The sequence below is a fragment of the Ornithorhynchus anatinus genome, chromosome 2 (genome assembly GCF_004115215.2).
Source record: "Ornithorhynchus anatinus isolate Pmale09 chromosome 2, mOrnAna1.pri.v4, whole genome shotgun sequence".
NCBI lineage: Eukaryota > Metazoa > Chordata > Mammalia > Monotremata > Ornithorhynchidae > Ornithorhynchus > Ornithorhynchus anatinus.
This window is the reverse complement of record NC_041729.1, coordinates 165,762,723-165,790,166: the sequence shown is the minus strand read 5'-3', so window position 1 is coordinate 165,790,166 and position 27,444 is coordinate 165,762,723. Positions and strand designations below refer to the sequence as shown.

At 55.7% G+C, this 27,444-nt stretch overlaps 1 protein-coding gene across 23 annotated transcripts in view; it reads right to left on the bottom strand.

Annotated features, from left to right (window-relative positions):
- The window catches only part of C2CD5 (C2 calcium dependent domain containing 5), a 134,402-nt gene that overhangs the window by 28,796 nt on the left and 78,162 nt on the right, over window positions 1–27,444 (bottom strand). For 22 of the 23 annotated variants that reach the window (XM_039911239.1, XM_029052483.1, XM_029052498.1 and 19 more), the window contains 10 exons: window positions 25,243–25,338; window positions 22,785–22,976; window positions 20,947–21,133; window positions 19,939–20,103; window positions 14,537–14,677; window positions 11,159–11,222; window positions 6,213–6,274; window positions 5,424–5,522; window positions 4,422–4,511; window positions 2,060–2,147 (listed from right to left, as the gene is read on the bottom strand). In XM_039911239.1, coding sequence (XP_039767173.1) covers window positions 2,060–2,147; window positions 4,422–4,511; window positions 5,424–5,522; window positions 6,213–6,274; window positions 11,159–11,222; window positions 14,537–14,677; window positions 19,939–20,103; window positions 20,947–21,133; window positions 22,785–22,976; window positions 25,243–25,338 — 1,184 coding nt within the window. The remainder of the gene's footprint in view (window positions 1–2,059; window positions 2,148–4,421; window positions 4,512–5,423; window positions 5,523–6,212; window positions 6,275–11,158; window positions 11,223–14,536; window positions 14,678–19,938; window positions 20,104–20,946; window positions 21,134–22,784; window positions 22,977–25,242; window positions 25,339–27,444) is intronic. The other variant, XM_039911243.1, reaches the window with a different exon arrangement.

The following is a 27,444-nucleotide window of genomic DNA, read 5'->3' as shown; positions in this document are numbered from 1 at the left end:
CTTCAATTACCTCAACTACTTATTCCCCAATCCTAGATTCCCTCTTCCTTTGCTACCTAACCCTACCCGCCACTGTAACTTTTGAAGGAGCTCCGATGACATCTCTTTTTCTTATCCCGGGTATTTCTCAGATAACTTCCACAGAAGAAGATCTTAGAGCACCCTTTACTGAAATTAGTTTTAGAAAGGTGGTAATAATAATAATAATAATAATGTTGGTATTTGTTAAGCGCTTACTATGTGCAGAGCACTGTTCTAAGCGCTAGGGTGGATACAGGGGAATCAGGTTGTCCCACGTGGGGCTCACAGTCTTAATCCCCTCTTTACAGATGAGGTCACTGAGGCACAGAGAAGTTAAGTGACTTGCCCACAGTCACACGGCTGACACGTGGCAGGGCTGGGATTCGAACTCATGACCTCTGACTCCAAAGCCCGTGGGAGAAAAGTACAGCACGTTCCCCCAAATATTTCCGGGGACATGCACCCTCTCCGACGCACTTCGGTTTTAAAACCCAGTTCCGGCAGAGAGGCGTCTTTAACAAGCGGCCGGTGTTTACACCACCCCCGCGTCTGCCGATTCTGAACCGTCCGTCGAAGAACGAACACCATTCGTTCCTCGGTTGCTGGAGAAGATCTGACGGTGGCATCGGCCACTCCCTCTAGTCTCGCTGTGGGCAGGGAACGTGTCACCCAACCTTTCTCCGCCGTCCTCTCCCGTGCGCTCTACGCATAGCAAGCGCTCGATAAATGCCACCGATCAGAATCTAAAAGGACCCTAGAGGTCACCTGGCTCGTCCACTTCCTGCCCGAGACCTGTCCCTCAGTGATAACCCCGTCATTCAGTCCATCGTATTTATTGAGTGCCTACTGTGTGCGGAGCGCTGTACGAAGCGCTTGGGAGAGTACAATACAACAATAAACGGTGACATTCCCTATCCACAATGAGCTCACAGTCTGGGGGGGGCGGTGACGGACACAAATACATATAAATAAAATACACACGGACATAAGATCTGGACATAAGCGGCGTGGGGCTGGGAGGGGGGATGAATAACGGGCTTGGGAGTCGGAGGTCACGGGTTCGAATCCCAGATCTGCCACTTGTCAGCTGGGTGACTTTGGGCAGGTCACTTCACTTTGTTGTGCCTCAGTTACCTCATCTGTAAAATGAGGATGAAGACGGTGAGCCTCATGAGGGACAACCTGATTACCCTGTATCTACCCCAGCGCTCAGAACAGTGCTCTGCACATAGTAAGCGTTGAACAAATAAGAAGAATAATAATAATCCTTGGAGGAGGCGGGGAGAGTGGTTGTCCGTCGGATTAGAGGAGGGAAGGCGTTCCAAACCCCAGACTGTCGGCTCCTTGAGGGGAAGGAACGTGCCTACCGACTCTGTTGTACGGTCCTCTCTCAAGCGCTTAGTATGGCGCTCTGCACACAGTAAGCGCTCAATAATAATAACGTTGGCATTTGTTAAGCGCTTACTGTGTGCAGAGCACTGTTCTAAGCGCTGGGGGAGATACTGGGTCATCAGGTTGTCCCCCGTGGGGCTCACAGTCTTAATCCCCATTTACAGATGAGGTGACGGAGGCCCGCAGAAGTTGAAGTGACTTGCCCACAGTCACCCAGCTGACAAGTGGCGGGGGCCTGGATTCGAACCCATGACCTCTGACTCCCAAGCCCGGGCTCTTTCCACTGAGCCACGCTGCTTCTCTAACTACCCTTGATTGACTGACCGGCAGGCCTGGAAGGACAGCCCGTGATCTGTCCCTGGACGAGCACCTACTGGGCTTATAAACTCTGGAGTTTATAAACTCCAGGCTGTGAGCTTGTCGTGGGCAGGGAATGTGTCCAATCAGTCTCCAACTGTCGTCTCCCACGCGCTTAGTCCGGTGCTTTGATCCCTGTAAGCGCTCAGTAAATACGACCGAGTGAAGTGCAAGTGTCTCCCAGCTCTGTTGCACTGCCCTCTCCCAGACGCTCCGCCTAACGCTCTGCACACAGCGACTTCTCGGTAGACGCCGCCGGCTGACGGATCTAGTCCCCGGAGGTGCTTACCTGTCTGCAGTGACTTGTCAGCATTACTTTTAACAGTCTGCAAAGCTTGATGCTTGTCGAACGTGATGGCGACGGCAGTAACTGTGACCTGGGACGGTCACGGGGAGAGAACGAGAGAGAGGTGAGGGCGGCTTCCGGGCCAAGGCGACAAGCCGAGCCGGTTCGTACCCGGGGACGGACAGGCCGGGGCCCCTCCGCCCGCCCATCACCCACCTCCCCGTCCTTCCCTCCGCCCCGCTGCTCACTCCCACGGTTTCCCCCAACGGCTCCGACCCGATCGTCCCTCTCCCACGCACCAGGGACGTCCCCGAGGGCGGGGATCCGTGTCTACTCATTCTTGTTGGGCTCTCTCCAGTGCTCAGTACAGTGCTCGCTTCTCTCCTTCTCCAACCCAGCCCTCACGCTTCGCTCCTCTCCCGCTAACCTTCTCACTGGGCCGCCGTCTCGCCCGTCTCGCCGCCGACCCCCGGCTCACGTCCCGCCTCCGGCCCGGAACGCCCTCCCTCCTCAGATCCCACAGACGATCACTCTCTCCCGCTTCAAAGCCTTACTGAAGGCCCATCTCCTCCAGGAGGCCTTCCCACTCCACTTTTCCTCATCTCCCGCTCCCTTCTGCGTCGCTCTGACTCGCTTCCTTTATCCATCCCCCTACCCAGCCCCACACGGCTTATTTATTTTGTTAATGAGCTGTACATCCCCTCGATTCTATTTATTGCTACTGTTCTTGTCCGTCCGTCTCCCCCGATAAGACCGTGAGCCCGTCGGTGGGCAGGGACCGTCTCTGTCGGTTACCGATTTGTCCATTCCAAGCGCTTAGTACAGTGCTCTGCACATAGTAAGCGCTCAATAAATACTATTGAATGAATAGCTTATGTCCATATCTTTCATTTATTCATTTCTATTCATGTCTGTCTCCCCCTCTCGACTGTCAGCTCGTCGTGGGCAGGGAGCGCGTCCGTTATATTGGTTTTTTTGTCCTCTCTCGAGTACCGAGCCCCGCACGTGGTAAGCGCTCAATGAATACACTTGACTGACTGATTACAACTTCGTCTCCTCCCACTCTGACTTCTTTCACTTCTAGCTCAGCTCTCGTTTCTCCTTTCCTCCCTCCCTCGGTCGCCCCCCCCCCCCCCCCCCGGGCTCTCTGCTTATTCGGCAACTGCCTGACAGAGGAAAAGTCTGTCGCGTGAAGGAGAGCACGCGGAAAATGATGATGTGAATCTGGGTGACTCGGTCAAAAGATCGGCCGGATTCAGTCGGTGCTAACGTGAGAACCGGTGGAATTTTGGCCGGACCTGCCTTTCTGAATCGTCGGTCATGCAGACTCTGTGCTCTGGAAGGCACTCGCTCATGCCGTCATATCGATCGAGCACTTGTCGGGTGCAGAGCACTGTACTAAGTGCTTGGGAGAGGAGAGCGGAAAAATAAACGGACACATTCCCTGCCCACAATGAGCTGACTGTCTGGGGGGGGGAGATAGACATGAATAGAAATCAATAAATGACAGCTATAAGTGGTGTGGAGCTGGGAGGGGGGCTGGGAGGGGGCTGGGAGAAACTCACCTCCACCAAACTCATTCTCTTCCCCTCTTCAAAACCCTACTTAGAGCTCACCTCCTCCGAGAGGCCTTCCCACACCGAGCTCCCCCTTTTCCCTCTGCCGCCCCTCTACCTCCCCTTCACCTCCCCTCAGCTAAGCCCCCTTTTCCCCCCTCTCCCTCCGCTCCTCCCCCTCTCCCTTCCCCTCCCCTCGGCACCGTACTCGTCCGCTCGACCGTCTATATCTTCGTCACCCTATTTATTTTGTTAATGAGACGCACATCGCCTCGGTTCTATTTATCTGCTACTGCTTTAATGAGACGTTCATCCCCTCGATTCTATTTATCGTTACCGCTCTCGTCCGTCCGTCTCCCCCGATTAGACCGTGAGCCCGTCAGAGGGCGGGGGTCGTCTCTGTCTGTTGCCGAACTGTCCGTTCCAAGCGCTTAGTCCAGTGCTCTGCACATAGTAAGGGCTCATTAAACACCACCGAGCGATCAACCTAAGGTCGTAGTGGGCAGGGAACGTGTCTACCACTTCTGTTATATCGTACTCTCCCAGGCGCTTAGTATAGCGCTCTGCATACAGTAAGCGCTCAATAAATACCACTGACTGGTTGATCTGACAAACTGGTGTAAACAAGCAGACTGGAAGCGCTTAGCGTAACGCTTTGCACCCGGTAAGCACTCAACAGATAACGAGCGAACGAATGAATGCCAAGCTCTTAAACCACCCGAATCTTAAGTTAGGATGAGTACGATTCACAAAGAAGGCCAAATCAGAGGGCCGGGATAACGACGAGGAATGAAAGGAATCTCGGTTACCTGAATTAATTCATCTTCAGGAAGAGCTACTGTGAAATTCACGTGGCACAGGCAGCAGGGAATCATTGAGCGAAGCTTGAAATACAGGCTCTGTGAAACAGAAAACAGAGCGTCGCTGGGAGGGGGGCGGTTTTAGCTTGTGACAAACCTTCAAAATTTACCCGTCCAGAACAAAGGGGACGAAAGAGCTCGTGGCTACCCTGCCCTAACTACCGAACGCGGCGTTAGGAAACGAAAGCTGGTGATGACTCCTCCAAAAATAGTTACTTAAAAATAGCTTTAAGAAACTCGATGAACTCTAAAATTGTGGAATTGTCTATCTAGCAAGAAGCAGCACGGCCTAGTGGAAAGAGCTCGGGCCTGGGATTCACCCGGGTTTTAATCCCGGCTCCGCCATGCGTCTGCTACGTGACCTTGGGGGGGGGGGGGCACTTAACTTCTCTGTGCCTCGGTTACCTCGTCTGTAAAATGGGGATTAAATACTATTCTCTCCCACTTAGGCATCCACGTGGGCCAGGAACTGTGTCCCACTTGACTAACTGGGATCTACCCTGGTGTTCGGGTCCTAGTAAGTGCTCAACAAGTTCGACGATTAATAAATGCTTGAACTGGGAGCAATGTAGACGACATTACAATTTTACCTCCTCTACTCTGCTCCTCCCCGCTCCCTTCCCCTCCCCTCAGCACTGTGCTCGTCCGCTCATTTGTACAGATTTTTATTACCCTATTTGTTTTGTGAATGAGATGTACATCCCCTCGATTCTATTCATCGCTACTGTTTTTGTCCGTCTCCCCCGATTGGACCGTGAGCCCGTCAGTGGGCAGGGATCGTCGCTATCTGTTGCCGGATTGTCCGTTCCAAGCGCTTAGTTCAGCGCTCTGCACATGGTAAGCGCTCAATGAATACTATTGAATGAATGAATGATAGATTTCCCTAGAAACTATCCTCAGAAATGACGGGCCCGCGGTTTTGTGAGAGAATTGGGCAGGGGAAGCTCTTACCTTCAGCAGATTCTCACAGAGGTCATTGAAGTTCTTGTTAAGGGTCTGATTCGTCAGATTAATATTGCTTAACCTGGACACTCTTACCGAGGTGAACATCTGAACGGAAGACAGGAACAAAGACTTGGTTATCTGAAATCGCCAACGCCGCGGCTCGTACGGCCGCACCCGACGAGACCGTAACGTCGGGCGCGGCCCTGGGAATGGAACGAGAAGACACGGAATCTAAGGATCCGCCCGGCTTCCGACCGCTGGAATACCAATCACAGGCCGGTCCGGCGTACTCAGGTCTGACACCGATGTCCAGCCGTGAGGTCACCGAATCGTGAATGTGGCGTGTAATTCGCCAATACAAGGGCGATCGCATCACACTTGACTGTCAGCTCGTGGTGGGCAGGGGAGGTGTCTGTTTTACCGTTGTAGTGGACTCTCCCAAGCGCTCAGATCGGGGCTCCGCACACAGGAAGCGCTCAGCGGGCACGACCGAATCGATAGATGAGAAGCAGCACGGCCTAGTGGCAAGAGCACGGGTCTGGGAGTCAGAGGATGTGGGTTCTAATCCCCGTGTCTGCTGCGTGACACTGGGCAAGTCATTTCACTTCTCTGTGCCTCGCTGACCTCCTCCGTAAAATGGGGATTGAGACTGTGAGCCCCACGCGGGACACCCTGATGACCCCGTATCCACCCCAGCGAGGAGAACAGCGCTTGGCCCATAATGAGCGCTTAACAAACACCATACCTATTATTACTTATCAGTATTAATAAATACGATGGAATGAGTCGTTTCACCTGTATTTCCGACGTCCAATTATTTATACCAGGCATAATTTCGGTGTTACAGCTATAAAAACCTGCCGAAAAAGGAAAACAGACTGTACCGGTGGCCTGCAGCGAGCTCTACACGGAGTGAGAAAATGATTCTGGTGGTGCCGAGCTGTCAGTCTGGCGAAAAGCAAAGGATCGTTTCTTTTTTTCCCCCCCCCCCAATGCTGGCATCTCCACCAGACTGGAAACCCCTCGAGGACTGGGATCGCGTCTCACCGAGTCATTCGTGTCCTCTCCCGAGCACTTAGCAGAGCGTCCTTCACACGGCAACCCGGAAGCTACCGGAGGCCAGGGATCGGGTCTATCTACGTCATCGTACGCCAGGGCTCCGCGTACCCGTGAGAACGAAATAAATACCACGGCGGGCCTTGGGAGGCTGAACCGCGGGGTAGGGGATAGTGCCGGTTCGCTAGTTCGGCCGGTGAGGGTGGGGAACGGGGTTGAGATCTAAACAAGGGAAAGCGGCTGGGAGTCAGAGGACACTGGCCCTTGTCTGCCGTGTGACCTCGGGCAAGTCACTTCGCTTCTCTGGGCCTCAGTTTCCTCATCTGGAACAAGGGGATCAAGAGCGTGACCGGGACCGGGTCCAACCCGATGCTCGGAGGAGCAGCACGGCCGAGTGGTAAGGTTGCGGGCTTGGGAGTCGGAGGATGTGGGCTCTAATCCCGGCTCCGCCATTTGTCTGCTGTGTGACCGGGGTCAGGTCACTTCTCTGTGCCTCGGTTACCTCATCTGTAAATTGGGGATTAAGACTGTGGGACGTGGACGGTGTCTCTTGCATTGAGCCCGGCATTTAGTACGGTGCCTGGCACGTCAAAGAACTTAATCACTTTGCCAGAGAAGCAGCGTGGCTCAGTAGAAAGAGGCCGGGCTTGGGAGTCAGAGGTCAAGGGCTCGGATCCCGGCTCCGCCCCTTGCCAGCTGTGTGACTGTGGGCGAGTCACTTCGCTTCTCTGGGCCTCAGTTACCTTATTTGCAAAATGGGGATGAAGACCGTGAGCCTCACGTGGGACAACCCGATGACCCTGTATCTACCCCAGCGCTCAGAACGGTGCTCTCACATAGTAAGCGCTTAACAAATACCAACATTATTATTATGACTTCACCTCGCTACTTGCCACCTAGTAAGCGCTTAACAAATGCCATCATTATTATTATTATTACTCTCCTACTCCAACCCGGCCCGCACACGCTCAGTGGAAAGAGCCCGGGCTTTGGAGTCTGAGGTCATGAGTTCGAATCCCAGCTCTGCCACTTGTCAGCCGTGTGACCGTGGGCGAGTCACTTCACTTCTCGGGGGCCTCAGTGACCTCATCTGTCAAATGGGGATGAAGACCGTGAGCCCCACCCGGGACAACCCGATCCCCCTGTGTCTACCCCAGCGCTGAGAACAGTGCTCGGCACATAGGAAGCGCTTAACGAATACCAACATCACTATTATCATTATCCTCTAATGCCAATCCTCTTGCTGTACCTCGATCTCGTCTATCTCACCACTGACCTCTCGCCCGCAGCCTGCCTCTGGCCTGGAACGCCCTCCCTCCTCAAATCCCACAGATAATTGCTCTCCCCAACTTCAAAACCTTATTGCAGCGTGGCTCAGTGGAAAGAGCCCGGGCTTGGGAGTCAGAGGTCATGAGTTCGAATCCCAGCTCCGCCGCTTGCCAGCTGTGTGACTTTGGGCAAGTCACTTCACTCCTCTGGGCCTCAGTGACCTCATCTGGAAAATGGGGATTAAAACTGTGAGCCCCACGTGGGACGACCTGATCGCCTTGTATCCCCCCAGCGCTTAGAACACTGCTTTGCACATAGTAAGCGCTTAACAAATACCACCGTTATGGGGAAGCAGAGTGGCTCAGCGGAAAGATCCTGGGCTTGGGAGTCAGAGGCCATGGGTTCGAATCCCGGATCCGCCACTTGTCAGCTGCGTGACCGTGGGCGAGTCGCTTCACTTCTCTGTGCCTCAGTGACCTCGTCTGTAAAATGGGGATGAAGACTGGGAGCCTCACGTGGGACAACCTGATGACCCTCTATTGCCCCCCAGCACTTAGAACAGGACATAGTCAGCGCTTAACAAATACCAATATTATTAATATTATTATTACCCCAGCTCTCAGCATAGCGCTTGGCACAGAGTAAACGCTTATCAAATGCCGCAGGCTCACGATGGGCAATGGTTTCTGAACCGACCCGATTCCAACATTGATGATGATGATGTTGGTATTTGTTAAGCGCTTACTATGTGCCGAGCACTGTTCTAAGCGCTGGGGTAGACATAGGGGAATCAGCTTGTCCCACGTGGGGCTCACAGTCTTAAATCCCATTTTACAGATGAGGGAACTGAGGCACAGAGAAGTTAAGTGACTTGCCCCCAGTCACACAGCCGACAAGTGGCGGAGCTGGGATTTGAACTCATGAGCCCTGACTCCAAAGCCCGTGCTCTTTCCACTGCGCCACGCTGCTTCTCTAATGAAATGAACATTCATTTCGTTCATGCGATAGTATTTACCGAGCGCTTACTACGTGCAGAGCACTGGACTAAGCGCTAGGAAGGGCCAAGTCGGCAACAGATAGAGACGGTCCCCGCCCTCTGACGGGCTCACGGTCTGATCGGGGGAGACGGACGGACGGGAACGATGGCGATAGATAGAATCAACAGAAAAGCAGCCCCCAGAGACAGACGTCATCCTAAATTCCCGATGGGGAAACCTCTTCGGGGAAGGGAGGGAGGCCGGTATTCTTTCCCTTGCGAGCCGTCGGCTCGAGCAGTCTGCCAGCGATCGAAACCATCGCCGACTGCACGTGACCCCCGCTAGGAAACGACCTCATTATATGAGCGAGGGACAGCCGTCCGCTCTTACCGATCGCGGAGGCCCCGGGGAGGGACTGTGGGGACCGCACGTTGAGCAATAAAATATCTCCCCTTCTCGTGACCACCCCGACTGGCGTGCAGTGTGGGAAGCAGCACGGCCCAGGGGAAAGAGCCCGGACCGCACGGAGGGTCAGAGGGGCCGGGTTCCGTTGCCCAGTTGTCCATTCCAAGCGCTCGGTTACAGTGCTCCGCACATCGTAAGCGCTCAATAGATACCACTGGATGAACGAATAATTCCGAATGCCGACTGCCAGCTGGGTGGGACTCGGTTTCCTCAACTGTAAAAGGGGGATCCGATACCCGTCCTCGCTTCCGCTTCAAGACGGTGAGCTCCGTGGCGGGCAGGGACGTCTCCTCCCAGACGCCTTCCCAGACTAAGCCTCCCTCTTCCTCACCCCTCACCCCTTTCTGCGTCGCCCTGACTCGCTCCCTTTGCAGGCGCTGAATTGTAACAAGAAGAAAATAAATTGTGGCATTTGTTAAGCGCTCACTATGTGCAGAGCACTGTTCTAAGCACTGGGGGATACAAGGTGATCAGGTTGTCCCATGGGGGGCTCACAGTTTTCATCTCCATTTGCCAGATGAGGTCACTGACGCACAGAGAAGTGAAGTGTCTTGCCCAAGGTCACACAGCTGACTAGCGGCGGAGCCGGGATTCACGCTGGTATCGGTTAAGCGCTTACTATGTGCAGAGCACCGTTCTAAGCGTTGGGGGAGAGAGAGGGGGTCATCGGGTCGTCCCACCTGAGGCTCACAGTTAATCCTATTTTACAGATGAGGTCGCTGAGGCCCAGAGAAGTGAAGCGACTCGCCCACAGTCACCCAGCTGACAAGGGGCAGAGCCGGGAGTCGAACCCATGACCTCTGACTCCCAAGCCCGGGCTCCTTCCACTGAGCCACGCTGCAGCGCGTAGTATAGGGTTCTGCACATAGTAAGCGCTCAATAAATACTACTGAATGCTCTTCTCCCCTCCCCTCACCGCACACCACTTATGTCCAGATCGGTCATTTCCTTTCTGACGTCGGTATTTGTGAAGCGCTTACTCTGTGCACAGCACCGTTCTAAGCGCTGGGGGAGATACAGGGTCATCGGGTCGTCCCAGGGGAGGCTCACGGTTCATCCCCATTTTACAGATGAGGTGACTGAGGCCCAGAGAAGTGAAGTGACCCGCCCACGGTCACGCAGCTGACAAGGGGCAGAGCCGGGAGTCGGACTCATGACCTCTGACTCCGAAGCCCAGGCTTTTTTCCGCTGAGCCACGCCGCTTCCCATTTCGTTTCTGTTGCGGTCTCTTTACTTGTTCTGATGTCTGTCTTCCCCCGGCCGAGACCGTGAGCTCCTTGTGGGCAGGGACTGTCTCTCTTTCTTGCCGTCTTGTACTTTCCCAGAGGGCTTCTAGAGAAGCAGCGCGGCTCAGTGGAACGAGCCCGGGCTTGGGAGTCAGGGGTCATGGGTTCGAATCCCGGCTCTGCCACCTGTCAGCTGTTGGACCGTGGGCAAATCACTTCCCTTCTCTGGGCCTCGGTTCCCTCGTCTGGAAAATGGGGATTAACCGTGAGCCTCACGTGGGACAGCCTGATGACCCCGTATCTCCCCCAGCGCTTACAACGGTGCTCTGCACAGAGTAAGCGCTTAACGGATACCAACATTATCATTATTATTATTATTATTATTATTATTAAGCACTTACTATGCGTCAGGTACCGTACTGAGCGCAGGGGTGGGTACCAGCAAATCGGGTTGGACCCAGTCGCTGTCCCACTTAAGGCTCGCAGTCTCAATCCCCATTGGTCTGATGAGGTCACTGAGGCCCAGAGAAGTGAAGTGACTCGCCCAAGGTCACACAGCTGACAGGTGGCGGAGCCGGGTGCTTAACAAGTACCATCCCTAGACTGTGAGCTCGCGGCAGGCGGGGAATGTCACCGTTTACTGTTGCACTGTGCTTTCCCGAGCGCTTGGTACAACTCTCCGCACACGGGAAGCGCTCGATAAATACGAGTGAATGAACGATTAGCATGAGTTTTCCGGTATCGTTACCCGCCGGCGGGGGGACGTCCGTGAGCAGGGAGTGGACATCGTCCATGGCGTCCGTGTCATCTATCTGGAAGGAACGTGACAGTTAGAACTCGGGAACACGTCCACGGTCCTACGCGTTACGGAAGGGGAGGGTGTGGAGAAGCAGCGGCTAGAGCCCGGGCCTGGGAGTCAGAAGGTCACGGGTTCCGATCCCGCCCCCGCCACCGGTCCGCTGGGCGACCCCGGGCAAGTCGCTTTCGCTTCTCTGGGCCTCGGTGACCGGGGATTGAGACCGTGAGCCCCGCGTGGGACCTGCGCGTTCGTGGCTCAGCGGAGAAGGGCCTGGGCTTCGGAGTCAGAGGTCATGAGTTCGACTCCCGGCTCTGCCACTTGTCAGCTGTGGGACTGGGGGCGAGTCGTTTCGCTTCTCTTTTACCTCATCTGTAAACTGGGGATTAACTGCGAGCCTCACGTGGGACAGCCTGATGACCCCGTATCTCCCCCAGCGCTTAGAACGGTGCTCTGCCCATAGGAAGCGCTTAACAAATACCGACATCATTATTATCATCTCACGACGGGGTCACGAAGAAGTTTCCCTCTAGACTGGAAGCTCGTCGTGGGCAGGGAATGTGCTTATCCTTATACTGTCCTCTCCCAAGCGCTTAGTACAGCGCTCTGCACATAGGAAGTGCTCAATAAATATGACTGAATGAAGACCGTAACCACCCGGTGCTCAGTAGAGCACTTGAACAGATACAATTATTATTCTCGGTGGGATTCTGAAAACATCTGGAAAACAAGGACGTTATTAATGCCGATTAATAACGATGGTAGTCGTTAAGCACTTACTACGGACCAGGCACTGTACCGAGCGCGGGGGTGGATCCAAACAAATCGGGTCGGACACAGTCCCTGGCCCACACGGGGCTCACGGTCTAAAACGGTCATTGCGAGGACTTGCCTTTTCCAGCCGAGAGCAAGGGGAGCAATTCTTTGAAAATTATATATTGAATTCTGTCAGAGTTCAGAATGACTAAATGAATCGATATTCTTACGGTTCTACAGATCTTCAAGAGCTCTCTGCCGGAACGTCCAATTCGTTTGGAAAACTCGAACGGCAAAAACGGGGCATGCAGTTTCCTCGGCTGGACCGCAGACGGAACGGCCCGAGGAAGACGGGCTCTGGCTGTCATTACCATCACGGCTGGGTGGAAAGAGCCCAGGCTTGGGAGTCGGAGGTCGTGGGTTCTAATCCCCACTCCGCCACTTGTCTGCTGTGACCTTGGGCGAGTCACTTCGCTTCTCTGGCCCTCGGTGACCTCATCCGGAAAACGGGGACGGAGACGGTGAGCCCCAGGCGGGACAACCTGATGACCCTGTATCTACCCCGGAGCTTAGGACGGCGCTCGGCACGTCGTAAGCGCTTAACAAATACCATCATCATTATTATTATTACCAAGAGGGGCAGCGCGGCCCGGTGGAAAGAGCCCAGGCCTGGGAGTCCGAGGACCTGGGTCCCAATTCCAGCTCCTCCACTGCACTGCTGTGGGGCTTGAGGAGAGTCGCTTCGCTTCTCTGGGCCCGAGCTACCTCATCTCTAAAATGGGGATTAAGACTACCAGCTCCACTAGGGACACGGACCGTGTCCGACCCGATTATCAGCGCTTAGCACGGGGTCCGGACACAGCAAGCACTTAATAATGATAAGAATGATTATGGTATCTGTGAAGCGCTTACTATGTGCGGAGCACTGTTCTACGCGCTGGGGGAGATACGGGATCATCGGATTGTCCCACGTGGGGCTCACATTTTTTAAATCCCCATTTTTGCAGATGAGGTAACTGAGGCACAGAGAAGTTAAGTGACTCGCCCAAGGTCACAGAGCAGACAAGTGGCGGAGTCGGGATTAGAACCCACGGCCTCTGACTCCCAAGCCCGGGCTCTTTCCACCATTACCACGTGATTGCCATTTATTTGCCTTTAGAAAGGGTGCGGTCATTCAGAACGGTTTTGAATTCTAGTTGCCAATCTGTTAGTCACCATCGGTAACCTCGGATACATAAACTCTCAGAATAACCTATTCTTATCTGTGAAATGAGTAATATAACGCAGTAACGACTTCATGGGAGTCCTGACAGAATTGACTTGGATCTCCTTTGCAGTACAATGAAATGTTGTATTTTGTAACAACTCCAGTGGTGAGGGTAGTTACGTATAATCAAAAACACACACAAATATATATTTGTATATATGTATATGTATAGATATACAGAGAAGCAGCGTGGCTCAGTGGCAAGAGCAGCAGGGGCTTTGGAGTCAGAGGTCATGGGTTCGAATCCCGGCTCGGCCACTTGTCGGCTGTGTGACTTTGGGCGAGTCACTTCACTTCTCGGCACTCGTGTCCGTATCTGTGATTTCATTCGTTTGTACCGATGTCCGTCTCTCCCGCTCTAGACTGTAAACTCGCTGTGGGGAGGGAATGTCACCGTTTATTGTCGCAGTGTCCTCTCCCAAGCGCTCAGCACGGTGCTCTGCACACAGTAAGTGCTCACTCGATACGACTGGATGAGTCTTTTTTTTATAATAATGAATGCAGGCTCGCTGTGGGTAGGGAATGTGGCTGTTTATTGCTGTATTATATTCTGTGTTGTATTATATTGTGCTTAGTACAGTGCTCTGCACACAGTAAGCGCTCAATAAATATGATTGAATGAATGAACGAGTATATACGTGAAAATACACACGTATAAATATTGTTCTACTGTGGACATATTTAGATGTTCTCGACTTTTGTCCTCTGATGCTTCTGATGAGGGAAATTCCACCAGGCAAGTGGGTGTGTCTAAAAAAACCAGATTTGAGAAGCAGCTTGGCCTGGTGAATAGAGCACAGGCAGGGCAGTCAGAAGGACCCAGGTCCTAACCCCGACTCTGTCATTTGCCTGTGTGGCCTTGGGCAAGTCACTTCACCGGAAAGAGCCCGGGCTTGGGAGTCGGAGGTCATGGGTTCGATTCCCGGCTCTGCCACCCGTCGGCTGTGTGACCGTGGGCAAGTCGCTTCACTTCTCTGGGCCTCAGTTCCCTCACCTGGAAAATGGGGATTAACTGTGAGCCTCAGGTGGGACAACCCGATGACCCTGTATCTCCCCCAGCGCACAGAACGGTGCTCCGCGCATAGTAAGCGCTTAACAGATACCAACGTTATTATTGCTATTATTCACCTCTCTGGGCCTCAGTTTCCTCATCTGTAGAATGGGGATTGACACCGTGAGCCCCACGTGGGCCAGGGACGGCGTCCAACCCGATGGGTTGGTATCCCAGTGCTTAGTACAGTGCCCGGCACACAGTAGGCGTTGACCAAATACCATCATTATTCTTCTGATAAATGCCGAGCTCCTACCTCCAACACGAAAGCATCCTTTTTCCCGTGCGAAAGATCGAGGTCCGCGACTTCATCGGAGCTTTCGGACTGCGACCTCAGCAGCCTCGATCGCTGGCGGGGCTCGGGGATGGGGGAGCCGATCATCTCTTCGGGGATTTCCTGAAACACGAAAGACTGTGAGCTCGCTGTCGGGCGGGAACGTGTCCGTTAAGGATGTCGCGTCTCCCATCCCGCCGTCGACCCCCGGGCCGCGTCCTCCCGCGGTCCCGGAACGCCCTCCCTCCTCACCTCCGTCAATCTCGTTCTCTTCCCCTCTTCGAAGCCCTACTTAAAGCTCACCTCCTCCGAGAGGCCTTCCCACACTGAGCTCCCCCCTTTTTCCCTCTGCTCCCTCTACCCCCCCTTCGCCTCTCCGCAGCTAAACCCTCTTCTCGCCCCTTTCCCTCCGCTCCTCCCCCTCTCCCGTCCCACCCCCTCGGCACCGTGCTCGTCCGCTCGACCGTCTATATCTTCATCACCCTATTTATTTTGTTAACGAGATGTACATCGCCCCGATTCTATTTATTTGCCATTGGTTTCATGAGACGTTCTTTCCCTCGACTCTATCTATCGCCATCGTTCTCGTCCGCCCGTCTCCCCCGATCGGACCGTGAGCCCGTCGGAGGGCGGGGACCGACTCTATCTGTTGCCGAACCGTCGTTTCCAAGCGCTTAGTGCAGTGCTCTGCACATAGTAAGCGCTCAATAAATACTATTGAATGAATACTCTCCCAAGTGCTTAGTACAGTGAGGGCTCAAGAAATACCACCGATTCATTGATGGAGAGCGACGGTCGTTTTCCACAACAGCTCGGCCTGGGAAATTCCGGGAAATACGGCGGGAGGGGCCTTGGCTCATTTTGATGTTTATCAAGTGGGGTTTTCCTTAAAGGTTTTTCCCAGGGAAGCGGTTCCGACAGGAAGGTAGCGTAGCCTAGTGGGAAGAGCCCGGGCCTGGGAGTCAGAGGTCGCGGGTTCTAATCCCGGCTCGGCCACCCGCCCGCCGGGTGAGCTTGGGCAAGTCGCTTCGCTTCTCTGGGCCTCAGTTCCCTCATCTGAAAAATGGGGAGTCAACATCTGTTCCTCCCTCCTACTTAGACTCTGAGCCCCAGGTGGCGTCTGATGATCTTATACCTACCCCAGCGCTTCGTTCAGTGTTTATGACAGATTAAAGTGTTTAACAAATACCACAGCTATCACTATTTTGGAAAAGCCGTTTCTCCTACTTAGACCGTGAGCCCCACAAGCCATCTGGTGATCTCGTGTCTACTCCAGTGCTTAGTGCAGTGGTTATGACAGAAAAAGCGCTTAAAAAATATCACCGTTACTACTATTCCGGGAAAAACACCTAAAAGTCCCCTTTGGCCTACTAGCTTCTTTTAGGCCGATTCAAAAACACTATTTCACGATAAAAGAAAGAAAATCATGATACTTTCTGATTATTTATAAGAAAAAGTTCCGTCTGTTTCCCATTCATTCGTTCGATCGCATTTATTGAGCACCTACTGTGTGCAGAGCACTGTACCGAGCGCTTGGGAAGTACGATTCAGCAACAGAGAGAGATAATCCCTGCCCACAGCGGCCTCACAATCGCCTCTTAATTTTCTTTTAGACCCAACTCTGGATCTCTCGTGAGTCCATCTCTGCCACTTTATTCAACAGTAATCGACTCTGGCAGGTAAGGAATAACTATCTGAGGAAACTCGACATTTGTACGTTTAAAAACGAACCAAAACGGGACCGGTTGGTAGACGATCGGGCGGCCTAAGGGTGACAGAGAACAGAAAAACGGGCTGGTTTTTCCTTCTGAACGTTAATAACACTGGCAACCCTCCACACGTTCAGCGTTGCGAAAAGGGAGGAAGCCGCTCGACTTTACTCCGAGAAGCCGCGTAGCTTCGTGGAGAGAGCCCGGGCCCGGGAGTCAGAAGGACCCGGGTTCTAACCCGACTGCCCGGTGTCTGCCGTGGGACCCTGGCCAAGTCGCTTCACTTCTCCGGGTCTCAGTGACCTCATCTGGCAAATGGGGATGAAGACCGTGAGCCCCATACGGGACAGGGACTGTGTCCAATCTGACGGACTTGCTAAGCGCTTACTATGTGCAAAGCACTGTTCTAAGCACAGGGTGATCGGGTTGTCCCAGGTGGGGTTCACCGTCTTGATCCCCATTTTACAGATGAGGGAACCGAGGCCCGGAGAAGTCAAGTGACTCGCCCGAAGTCACACCGCTGACAAGCGGCAGAGCCGGGATCAGAACCCATGACCTCTGACTCTCAAACCCGTGCTCTTTCCACTGAGCCCCGCTGCTTCTCCCTCTCAGCACACAGAACAGTCCTTGGCCCACAGTAGGCGCTTACCAAGTATCTTAATTATCATTATTACGATGCGCACTCTGCAGAGCGGTGTCTCCCTCTCCCTCCGTCCATCTCCCAGAACCGGGGTCGCCCGGCCTCCGGAGCAGAGGCCGGACGAGATCAAACGTCTGCGGCCGCTCTACCGAGAGCCAGTTGGATGATTTCAACAGAGGAAGGGGGCAGAGGTGGGATAGGCGGGAAGAAAATAAATTGGGGGGGGGAGGGGGGCGGGAGGGAGAGGAGAAAGAAAGCTGAGAGAGAGAGCCCGAGCCCGAGAACAAACTTATTCGAGGTTCTTTTCGATTGGCAAGTGCGGAGGGTAGACCGCCAGCCACCGTGCTCTGCTCTCTCTCTCGTCTCTCTCCCTCTCTCACACAAGACGCCCACACAAACACACACCCCCCTCAGTGGGGGAGAGGAGACGCCAGGCACCGAGCTCCATTCTCTCCCTCTGTTCTCTCTCTCTCTAACACACACACAACCCTCCCCCCCCCCATCCCCAGTGGGGGAGAGTAGAGTCCCGGGCATCGTGCTCTGCTGTGTCTGTGCCACACACTCTCTCTCTCACAAACACACATACACACAAAACACCTGCAGGGGGGGAGGACAGACTGCCAGGCACCGTGCTCTGCTGGGTCTGTGTCACACTCTCTCTCACAAACAGACACAGACACACAACACCCGCAGAGGGGAGGACAGACTGCCAGGCCCCGTGCTCTGCTGGGTCTGTGTCACTCTCTCTCTCAAACACACACAGAACACACACAACACCCGCAGTGGGGAAGACTGCCAGGCACCGTGCTCTGCTGGGTCTGTGTCACACTCTCTCCCTCTCTTTCACAAACACACATACACACAAAACACCCGCAGGGGGGGAGGACACACTGCCAGGCACCGTGCTCTGCTGGGTCTGTGTCACACTCTCTCTCTCACAAACAAAGACACACACACACAACACCTGCAGGGGGGGAGGACAGACTGCCAGGCACCGTGCTCTGCTATGTCTGTGCCACACTCTCTCTCTCTCTCTCACACACAGACACACACACAACACCCGCAGGGTGGAGGAGAGACTGTCAGGCACCGAGCTCTGCTGGGTCTGTGTCACACTCTCTCTCTCAAACACACACGGACACACACAACACCCGCAGTGGGGAAGACTGCCAGGCACCGTGCTCTGCTGGGTCTCACACTCTCTCACAAACACACACAGACACACACACACACACACAACACCTGCAGGGGGGAGGAGAGACTGCCAGGCACCGTGCTCTGCTGGGTCTGTGTCACACTCTCTCTCTCAAACACACACGGACACACACAACACCCGCAGTGGGGAAGACTGCCAGGCACCGTGCTCTGCTGGGTCTGTGTCACACTCTCTCTCTCACAAACACACACACACACACACACACAACACCCGCAGGGGGGAGGACAGACTGCCAGGCACCGCGCTCTGCTGGGTCTGAGTCACACTCTCTCTCTCAAACACACACGGACACACACACACATAACACCCGCAGTGGGGGAGACTGCCAGGCACCGCGCTCTGCTGCGTCTGTGTCACACTCTCTCAAACACACACATTCATTCATTCATTCAATAGTATTTATCGAGCGCTTACTATGTGCAGAGCACCGGACCGAGCGCTCGGAACGAACGAGTCGGCAACGGATAGAGGCGGCCCCCGCCGTCCGACGGGCGCACGGTCCGATCGGGGGAGACGGACGGACGAGAACGACGGCGATAGATAGAGTCGAGGGGAAGGACGTCTCGTAAAGACCGATGGCGACTAAATAGAATCCGGGCACACAACACCCGCCGTGGGGAAGACTGCCAGGCACCTAGCTCTGCTGTGTCTGTGTCACACACTCTCTCTCTCAAACACACACAGACACACACAACACCCGCCGTGGGGAAGACTGCCAGGCACCGTGCTCTGCTGGGTCTGTGTCACACACTCTCTCTCTCAAACACACACAGACACACACAACACCTGCAGGGGGGAGGAGAGACCGCCAGGCACCGTGCTCTGCTGTGCCTGTGTCACACACTCTCTCTCTCTCTAACACACACAGACACACAAAACACCTGCAGGGAGGAGGAGCGACTGCCAGGCCACGTGCCCTGTGTCTGCTTCTCTCTCTCTATTTTCTCTCTCTAACACACATATACACAAAAACACACCCCCTGCCCCCAACCCCAGTGGGGAGAGCCGACCGCCTGTAACACACGCATACACACGAACACGCTCCCCCGCCCCCCCAACCCCAATGGGGAGAGCTGCCTGCCAGGCACCCACCCGCACTCTCTCATACACAGATGCACAACGCGACCCCCCCCCCATGGGGGTTACGTACAGAGTTGCGCGCCAGGCACCTTGCCCTTCCGTCTCTTTCTCAATCACAACGCACACAACCTGCACACCTCCGTCCCACCCACCCCCCCCGCCTCTCCCCGCCACCTCGATGCCCGGACTCAGCGACCGGGGAGAGTGAGGAGGGGAAGGCGGGTGGATGGTGGACGGTGGCGGAGCGCCGAGTACAGCGCTCTGCATTCGTTCGTTCATTCGACAGTATTTATCGAGCGCTTACTACGTGCAGAGCACCGGACTGGGCGCTCGGAATGGACAAATGGGTAACGGACGGAGCCGGTCCCCGCCCTCCGACGGGCTCGCGGTCCGATCGGGGGAGACGGACGGACGGGAACGACGGCGATAGACAGAGTCGAGGGGAAGGACGTCTCGTAAGAACGACGGCGACTAAACAGGGTCGGGGCGACGGGCACCTCGTTAACAAAATGAATAGGGTGACGAGGATATACGCAGCTGACCACGGTAAGCGCTCGATAAATAGGACCGAATGGGCGGCGGCCGCTTCGGGTGGGACCCGGGGCCTCGCCGGACTAACGGGAGAGGCCCCGAACCGCGACCCCGCCGTGCCGACGTCGCCTTCCGTTCATTCGGGTCCCCGGGGCACGGAGGGATTAAGGCCCCGCGGGACGGACGGTCTGGGACGCGGGGGGCTTACGGGAGGGTTGATCTCGTACAGCTCCTTGTTCTTCGCGATCGTGTCGTTGATCTTCTTCTGCATGTGGGAAATATGCTGTTCGTAGGAGCCGTCGTTCGGCGTCTTCCCGCCGATCTGAATCCCGCCGGGCGTCGGCAGGGCCGTGAGATAGACGCCCGTTGCCGACTGAAGGGATTGGGGGGAGAGAGAGAAGAACGACTGGGGTGAAGAGCTTTCGGTTTTAGGGGCCGGGGTTTGTCCGCCGCCGGCAACGGAAGTCAAACTATTGCCCTCCCGAGTAAATCCGGTCAGTCCCGGGGGTAACCGTCGAGCACCTTTTCTTTTCACGGTAATCGCTGAGCGCGTACTAGGTGCCGGTCACCGTGCCGAGCGCCGGGGGAGATTCGGGTTAATCGGGTTGGACGCGATCCCCGTGCCATTAATGATAATGACGACGTAGGTATTTGTTAAGCGCTTACTACGTGCAGAGCACCGTTCTAAGCGCCGGGGGAGATACAGGGGGAATGAGGTTGTCCCACGGGAGGCTCACGGTCTTCATCCCCATTTTACGGATGAGGTCACGGAGGCCCAGAGAAGTGAAGTGACTCGCCCGCAGTCGCACAGCTGACGAGTGGCGGCGCGGGGATTCGAACCCATGACCTCTGACTCCCAAGCCCGGGCTCTTTCCGCTGAGCCGCGCTGCTTCTCATAATAATGTTGGTATTTGTTAAGCGCTTATTATGTGCAGAGCACCGTTCTAAGCACTGAGTAGATACAGGGTCACCAGGTTGTTTCCCGTGAGGCTCCCCGCTCTTCATCCCCATTCGGCAGACGAGGGAACTGAGGCCCAGAGAATTGAAGGGACTTGCCCGGCAGACAAGCGGCGGAGCGGGGATTCGAACCCACGGCCTCTGACTCCCAAGCCCGGGCTGTGGCCGCCGAGCCACGCGGCTTCGTCCCAACCCCCCGCGACGGGGGAAAACGGCCAGATCTGGGGGCGAAGGGGCCGACGCCAAGCGGGACACGCACCGCCAGGCCCATCAGCATGTTCTCTCCCACCGTGATCTGCACCCGGAGCCCGAACAGGGCGTTCATGCCCTTCAGCTTCAGCTTGTTCATCAGCTGGGTGTGCACCTCGTACTCCATGAAGGGCAGCAGGTTGCTGATCACCGTCGCGTTGGCTTCTGCCTGGGCCTTCTTCTTCAGACGACATAACCTGCCCGGGGAAAACAGCGGGGCGGGAGGGCAAATGAGACCGGGCGCGTCCGAACAATTCACTCGCTCAGTCGTGTGCCTCGAGCGCTTACCGCGCGCAAAGCGTCGTGCTGAGCGCTTGGGAGAGGACGCTCCGGACAGGCACATTCCCGCCCACCACCACCTCACGGTCCGGTTGGTAGAACGACGACGGCATCCGTTCGGCGCTCACCGTGTGCCAAGCGCTTTTCCCAGCGCTGGGGTGGATGTAGGAGGTCGTCGGGGTTGTTTCACGCGGGGCTCACGGTCTTCATCCCCATTTGACGGATGAGGGAACTGAGGCCCGGAGAAGTGAAGCGGCTCGCCCGAGGTCGCCCAGCGAGGACGAGCGGCGGAGTCGGGATTAGAGCCCACGGCCTCTGATTCACAAGCCCGGGCTCTTTCCACTAAACCGCTCCGGGTACAATAATTACGCTATTCGTTCTGCGCTTCCCATGTAACGACGACGGCATTCGTTAAGCACTTACTAAGTGCGAAGCACCGTTCTAAGCGCCGGAGAGGATACAAGGTGATCGGGTTGTCCCACGTGGGACTTACGGTCTTCATCCCCGTTTTACAGATGAGGGAACTGAGGCACAGAGAATAATAACGTTGGCATTTGTTAAGCGCTCACTCCGTGCAGGGCACCGTTCTAAGCGCCGGGGGAGATACGGGGTCATCGGGTCGTCCCACGTGAGGCTCACGGTTGATCCCCATTTCACAGATGAGGTCACTGAGGCCCAGAGAAGTGAAGCGACTGGCCCACGGTCACACAGCCGACAGGCGGCAGGGCCGGGAGTCGAACCCGTGACCTCTGACTCCGAAGCCCGGGCTCTTGCCACTGAGCCACGCTGCTTAAATGACTTGCCCAAAGTCACGCAGCCGACAAGCGGCAGAGCCGGGATTCGAACCCATGCCCGCTGACTCCCAAGCCCGGGCTCTTGCCACTGAGCCACGCTGCTTCTCTACATTTGGGGCGGCGAGGGGGGAAGAGCGAAGGGAGCGAATCGGGGCGACGTAGAGGGGAGGGAGGAGATGAGGAGAAAAGCGATGGAACCGAGGCCCAGAGAAGTGAAGCGACTTGCCCGGGGTCACCCAGCAGACAGGCGGCGGAGCCGGGATTAGAACCCAGGTCCTTCTGACGCCCAGGCCCGGGCTCTACCCACGAGGCCGTGCTGCTTGAGTGCAATCTAAAAAGAGTTGGGAGAGACGTTCCCCGCCCACTTACAGTCTAAAAGGGGAGACAGACATTAAGGGAAATAAATTCCACGTATGTAATCGTTATTATTATTAGACTAGTTTTTAACGCCACGACGTGTCGCCTTGACTCGCTCCCTTTATTCATCCCAGGCCCACAACGCTTACGTCCAGCGCTTTCTTTTATTTTCTTCTATTCGGCTTACGTCCAGATCTCATTCATTTCTTTCTATTTACGTCGTTCTCCCCCCTCCCTAGACCGTGAGGTCGTTGTGGGCAGGGAATGTGTCCGTTTACTGTTCTGCCGTCCTCCCCCCAGCGCTCAGTACAGTGCTCTGCACCCAGTAAGCGCTCAATAAATACGACCGAACGAACGGACGGACGGACGGGCCTCCAACCGGCGCGGCGGGAGGGAGAACGGGGTTTGGGGCGCCTACCGGGCCTGAATGAGGCAGCCTTTCCCAACCACGGTGGCGTCGGCCGGGAGGTCAATGGTGGCGAACAGGACGTCGGGGACCTTCTGCCTCCTGCAGCCGTAGCAATAGGTGAGGTGGGCCGGGAACGGCATGTTCAACTCGTCGTACGGGATGTGGCAGAATCCGCAATTTAAGGACAAGGTCTCTTCTAGCCTAAAAAAAATCAGAAGAACAAAACGCACCCAATAAAAGACCCATGGAGAAAACAGCGCGATCAAAAAAACGAAGAGAGAAAAATCCACATTTTTCAGACGCGCACACCACGGGCAGAACGAGCACGTGGTGGATCGAACGTCCAAGCAGCGAAAGAGCCGGGGCCTGGGAGTCAGAGGACGTGGGTTCCGATCCCGGCCCCGCCACTTCTCTGCTGGGTGACCTCGAGCGAGTCGCTTTACTTCTCCGTGCCTCCGGGACCTCGTCCGGAAAATGGGGATGGAGTCCGCGAGCCCCAACTGGGACAACCTCATCACCTTTTATATATTCCAACACTGAGAACAATGCTTGGCACACAGTAGGCGCATAACAATATATCATACTTATCATTACCCAATTCCACGTCAGGACGAGCGATTTAACCAACAAAAGTCACCTGAAGCAGTTCTCTACGTAATAATAATAAGAACGTTGGTATCCGTTAAGCGCTTACTGTGGGCAGAGCACTGTTCTAAGCGCTGGGGTAGCTACGGGATAATCAGGTCGTCCCACGTGAGGCGCACAGTCTTAATCCCCATTTTACAGATGAGGGAACCGAGGCACAGAGAAGTGACTCGCCCACGGTCACACGGCTGACAAAGTGGCGGAGCCGGGATTCGAACCCATGACCTCGGACTCCCAAGCCCGGGCTCTTTCCCACCTACAGACTACTCTGTCACGGTGACCAGAGAGCCCGGGCCTGGGAGTCAGAAGGTCACGGGTTCTAAACCCGACCCCGCCACTCGTCTGCTGGGTGACCTGGGGCAAGTCACTTCGCTTCTCCGGCTCTCAGTGACCTCATCTGGAAAACGGGGATCGAGTCTGTGAGCCCCACGTGGGCCGGGGACCGGGTCCGGCCCCATCTGCTCGTATCCACCCCAGCGCTCAGTACTTAGTCCGTATAGTAAGCGCTTAAGAAACACCACGATTATTACTATTATCATTACTGTTAACTCAAGGGCCAGTCCAATTCCGCAGCTTGACTGAGTCACTCCTTTGCGCTACTGAACTGTATATTCAAGGGCAGCGCCAGACCTGATGATCCCGACTCCACCCCAACGCTCAGTACAGCGCCCGGCACATTGTAAGCGCTTAACGGACACTCCGGAGATAATCCTCACCGCGGCGGAGGACCTTATGAACTATATCAGTGAATCCGGTCCAGTGAGACGCGGAGAATTCCACACGCTGGAAACACTTCGATTTACGTTCGCACCCACCCTCACGTCCACGTAAAGTGCGGAGGGAAACAGTAAAGGGGACGTCCGAAGGCCTTGCGGAAGATGAAGTCGGGCGATACGGAGCTGTCCTCGCCATCTAATCAATACGATGAAACCTCACCTCTCCACTACCAGACGTTCCGCTTAATTAGACTTAATGCTTCCCTTTCCTTTCCGGTTATTAAGGAAAGCAGAATCAATTAAGAGGCTGTTCGTTCCGGAAATGTTCCGAGGAAGAAAACGTCAGGCTTTGGATTGAGCCGAAAAGACGGGGGGAGGGCGTGGGGGAGAGTGGAGGGGTGGAGGGGAGAGAAGAAGTTCCCTCCACGGAGGTTAAAAGAGGTCAAGATTTCCATCCAGGAAGCGGCGAGGCCCAGTGGAAAGCGTCCAAGCCTGGGAGACGGCAGACTGGGGTTCGAATTCCGGCTCCACGACGGGCCCGCCGGGTGACCCTGGGCATGTCATTCAACCTCTCTGGGCCTCAGCTCTCTCACCTGCACGATGCGGGTTCGGTCCCCGTCCTGCCTCCCCTTTAGACCGGGAGCCCGCGGGGCTTCCGACGCTCCGGTATCTGCCCCAGAGCTTAGTACAGAGAAAGTGCCTGACCGAGACCGCCGTCGTCAGTATCATCGTCGTGATCATTATTAATGATGATAATCGCAATCATACGTGTCCACGGGCGAGTCACTTCACTTCTCTGGGCCTCAGTTCCCTCATCTGTGAAATGGGGACTGAGACTACGAGCCCCCCGTGGGGCAGGGTCCGACCCGGTCTGCTCGGATGCACCCCAGTTTAGAACAGTGCCTGGCACTGAGCGCTTCACAGATGCCGGGATTATTATTTTTACTACCACCCGAAGACAGCGGGACTCCCCCGGCTCTTGAGGGGCACGACCAACCTGGCCTCCGCCTGACCTTAGGGAGACCCGAGCTCCGCTCACAGTGAGCGCCTAGTAAATGGGATCGAATGGACGGACGAAGGAGAAGGAGCCGGAACGCCACGCCGACCTTCGTTCCAAACATCCGTCGACGGTGCCGTCCTGCAGGAACCGGGGGTTCAGCTCGGCCGCCGTGCCCGACGCCGACAGGATGCAGACCTCCTCGCTGCGAGAGAACAGAGGGGCCGGTCAGCGGGGCTTTGGGGCCTCAAGCTCCAGCGGCCGGGCTTCGCCGGGACGCGACCGACAGGTTGTAACCTCCGCCTCTATACCGCCGTCTCCTCCTCTAGACTGTCGGCTCGGCCTCTGGATCGTAAACCCTTCCCCTACGCCGGCGGCTCGTCCCCCACACGGGCGGCTCGGCCTCTGGACCGAAAACCCGTCCTCTACACCGGCAGTTCGTCCTCTACACCGGCGGCTCCTCCTCCACACCGGAGGCTCGGCCTCTGGACCGTAAACCCGTCCTCTACACTGTCAGCTCGTCCTCTACACCGTCGGCTCGGCCTCTGGACTGTAAATTCTTCCTCTACACCGTCGGCTCCTCTAGGCCGTCGGCTCGGCCTCTGGATCGTAAACCCTTCCTCTACACCGGCTGCTCGTCCCCTACACTGTCGGCTCGGCCTCTGGACCGAAAACCCGTCCTCTCCACTGGCGGCTCGTCCTCTCCACTGGCGGCTCGTCCTCTACACCGGCGGCTCGGCCTCTGGACCGTAAACTCTTCCTCTACGCCGGCGGCTCGGCCTCTACGCTGGCGGCTTGGCCTCTGGACAGTAAACTCGTCCTCTACGCTGGCGGCTCGTCCTCTACACTGGAATCTTCTCCACTACGCCGTCGGCTCGGCCTCTGGATTGTAAACTCGTCCTCTACACTGTCAGTTCGTCCTCTACACTGGAAGCTCCTCCTCTACACCGTCGGCTCGGTCTCTGGACTGTAAACTCGTCCTCTACGCCGGCGGCTCGTCCTCTACACTGGAAGCTCCTCCTCTACACTGTCGGCTTGGCCTCCGGACCGTCAGCTCGTCCTCTACACTGCCAGCTGGCCCTCTGGCCCATAAAATCACCCTCCGGCCCGAGAAGCAGCGTGGCTTAGTGGGCCGAGCCCGGGCATGAGAGTCAGAGGTTATGGGCTCCGATCCCAGCTCCACCACTGGTCAGCCGTGTGACTTCGGGCAAATCACGTCACTCCTCTGGGCCTCGGTGACCTCATCTGTAAAATGGGGTTGAGGCCTGTGAGCCCCAAGTGGGACAACTCGAGAACCTCGTCTCTATCCCAGGGCTTAGAACAGTGATTTGCACATAGTAGGCACTTAACAAATACCAACGTTATCATCGTTAATAAGATCACCTTGGGGACTGTTAGCTCGTCGCCTAGGCTGTAAGCTCATCGTGGGCAAGGAATGTGTCAGCTGACTGCTCTATTAGACTCTCCCAAATAATGACGACGGTATTTGCTAAGCGCTCACCAGGTGCCAAGCACTGTTCTAAGCACCAGGAGATATGAGCTCATCAGGTTGTCCCACGTGGAGCTTAATCCCCATTTGCCAGATGAGGGAACTGAGGCAGACACGTGGCAGAGCCAGGATTAGAACCCTCGTCCTCTGACTCCCCAGCCCGGGCTCTTTCCACCAAGCCACGCTGCTTCTCGGTGCTTAGTACAGTGCTCCGCACAAAGTAAGAGCTCGATAAATAACGACCGAATGAACAACGGTGGAGAGAGCCTGGGCGTCCGGAGGTCACGAGTTCTAATCCCACCTCAGCCGCTCTGCTGCCGCGGGACCTTGAGCAAATCATTTCACTTGGCTGGGCCTCAGTTCCCTCATCTGTCAAATGGGGACAGAGACCGTGAGCCCCACGTGGGACGGGGATCGGGTCCGACCCGATTTCCTTCGATCCCCCACGGTGCCTAGCACGGTACCTGGCGCGCTGTAAGCGCTTCATAAATACCACAACTAAACGTTCTGCTGTACCGCCCTCTCCCCCGCGCTGAGTTCGGCGCTCTGCACGTTAGTCAGCGCTCCGTAAATACCGTCGACCGACGGGCCGATCGATGGAAACCGTCTGACCGTGGAGACTTCGGTCCCAGACCCTGGAGACCGAGAGGGGAAAATCAATCCACCGGCGGGTATTTACGGGGCCTCTGCTGTGCGCAGGGCACCGTATCAGACGCTCGGGACGGGGCGATACGACAGAGGCGGTCGAGACGGTCCCTGCCCACAACAAACCTGCTGCCGATTAGACTGTAAGCCCATCGGTGGGCAGGGACCGTCTCTATC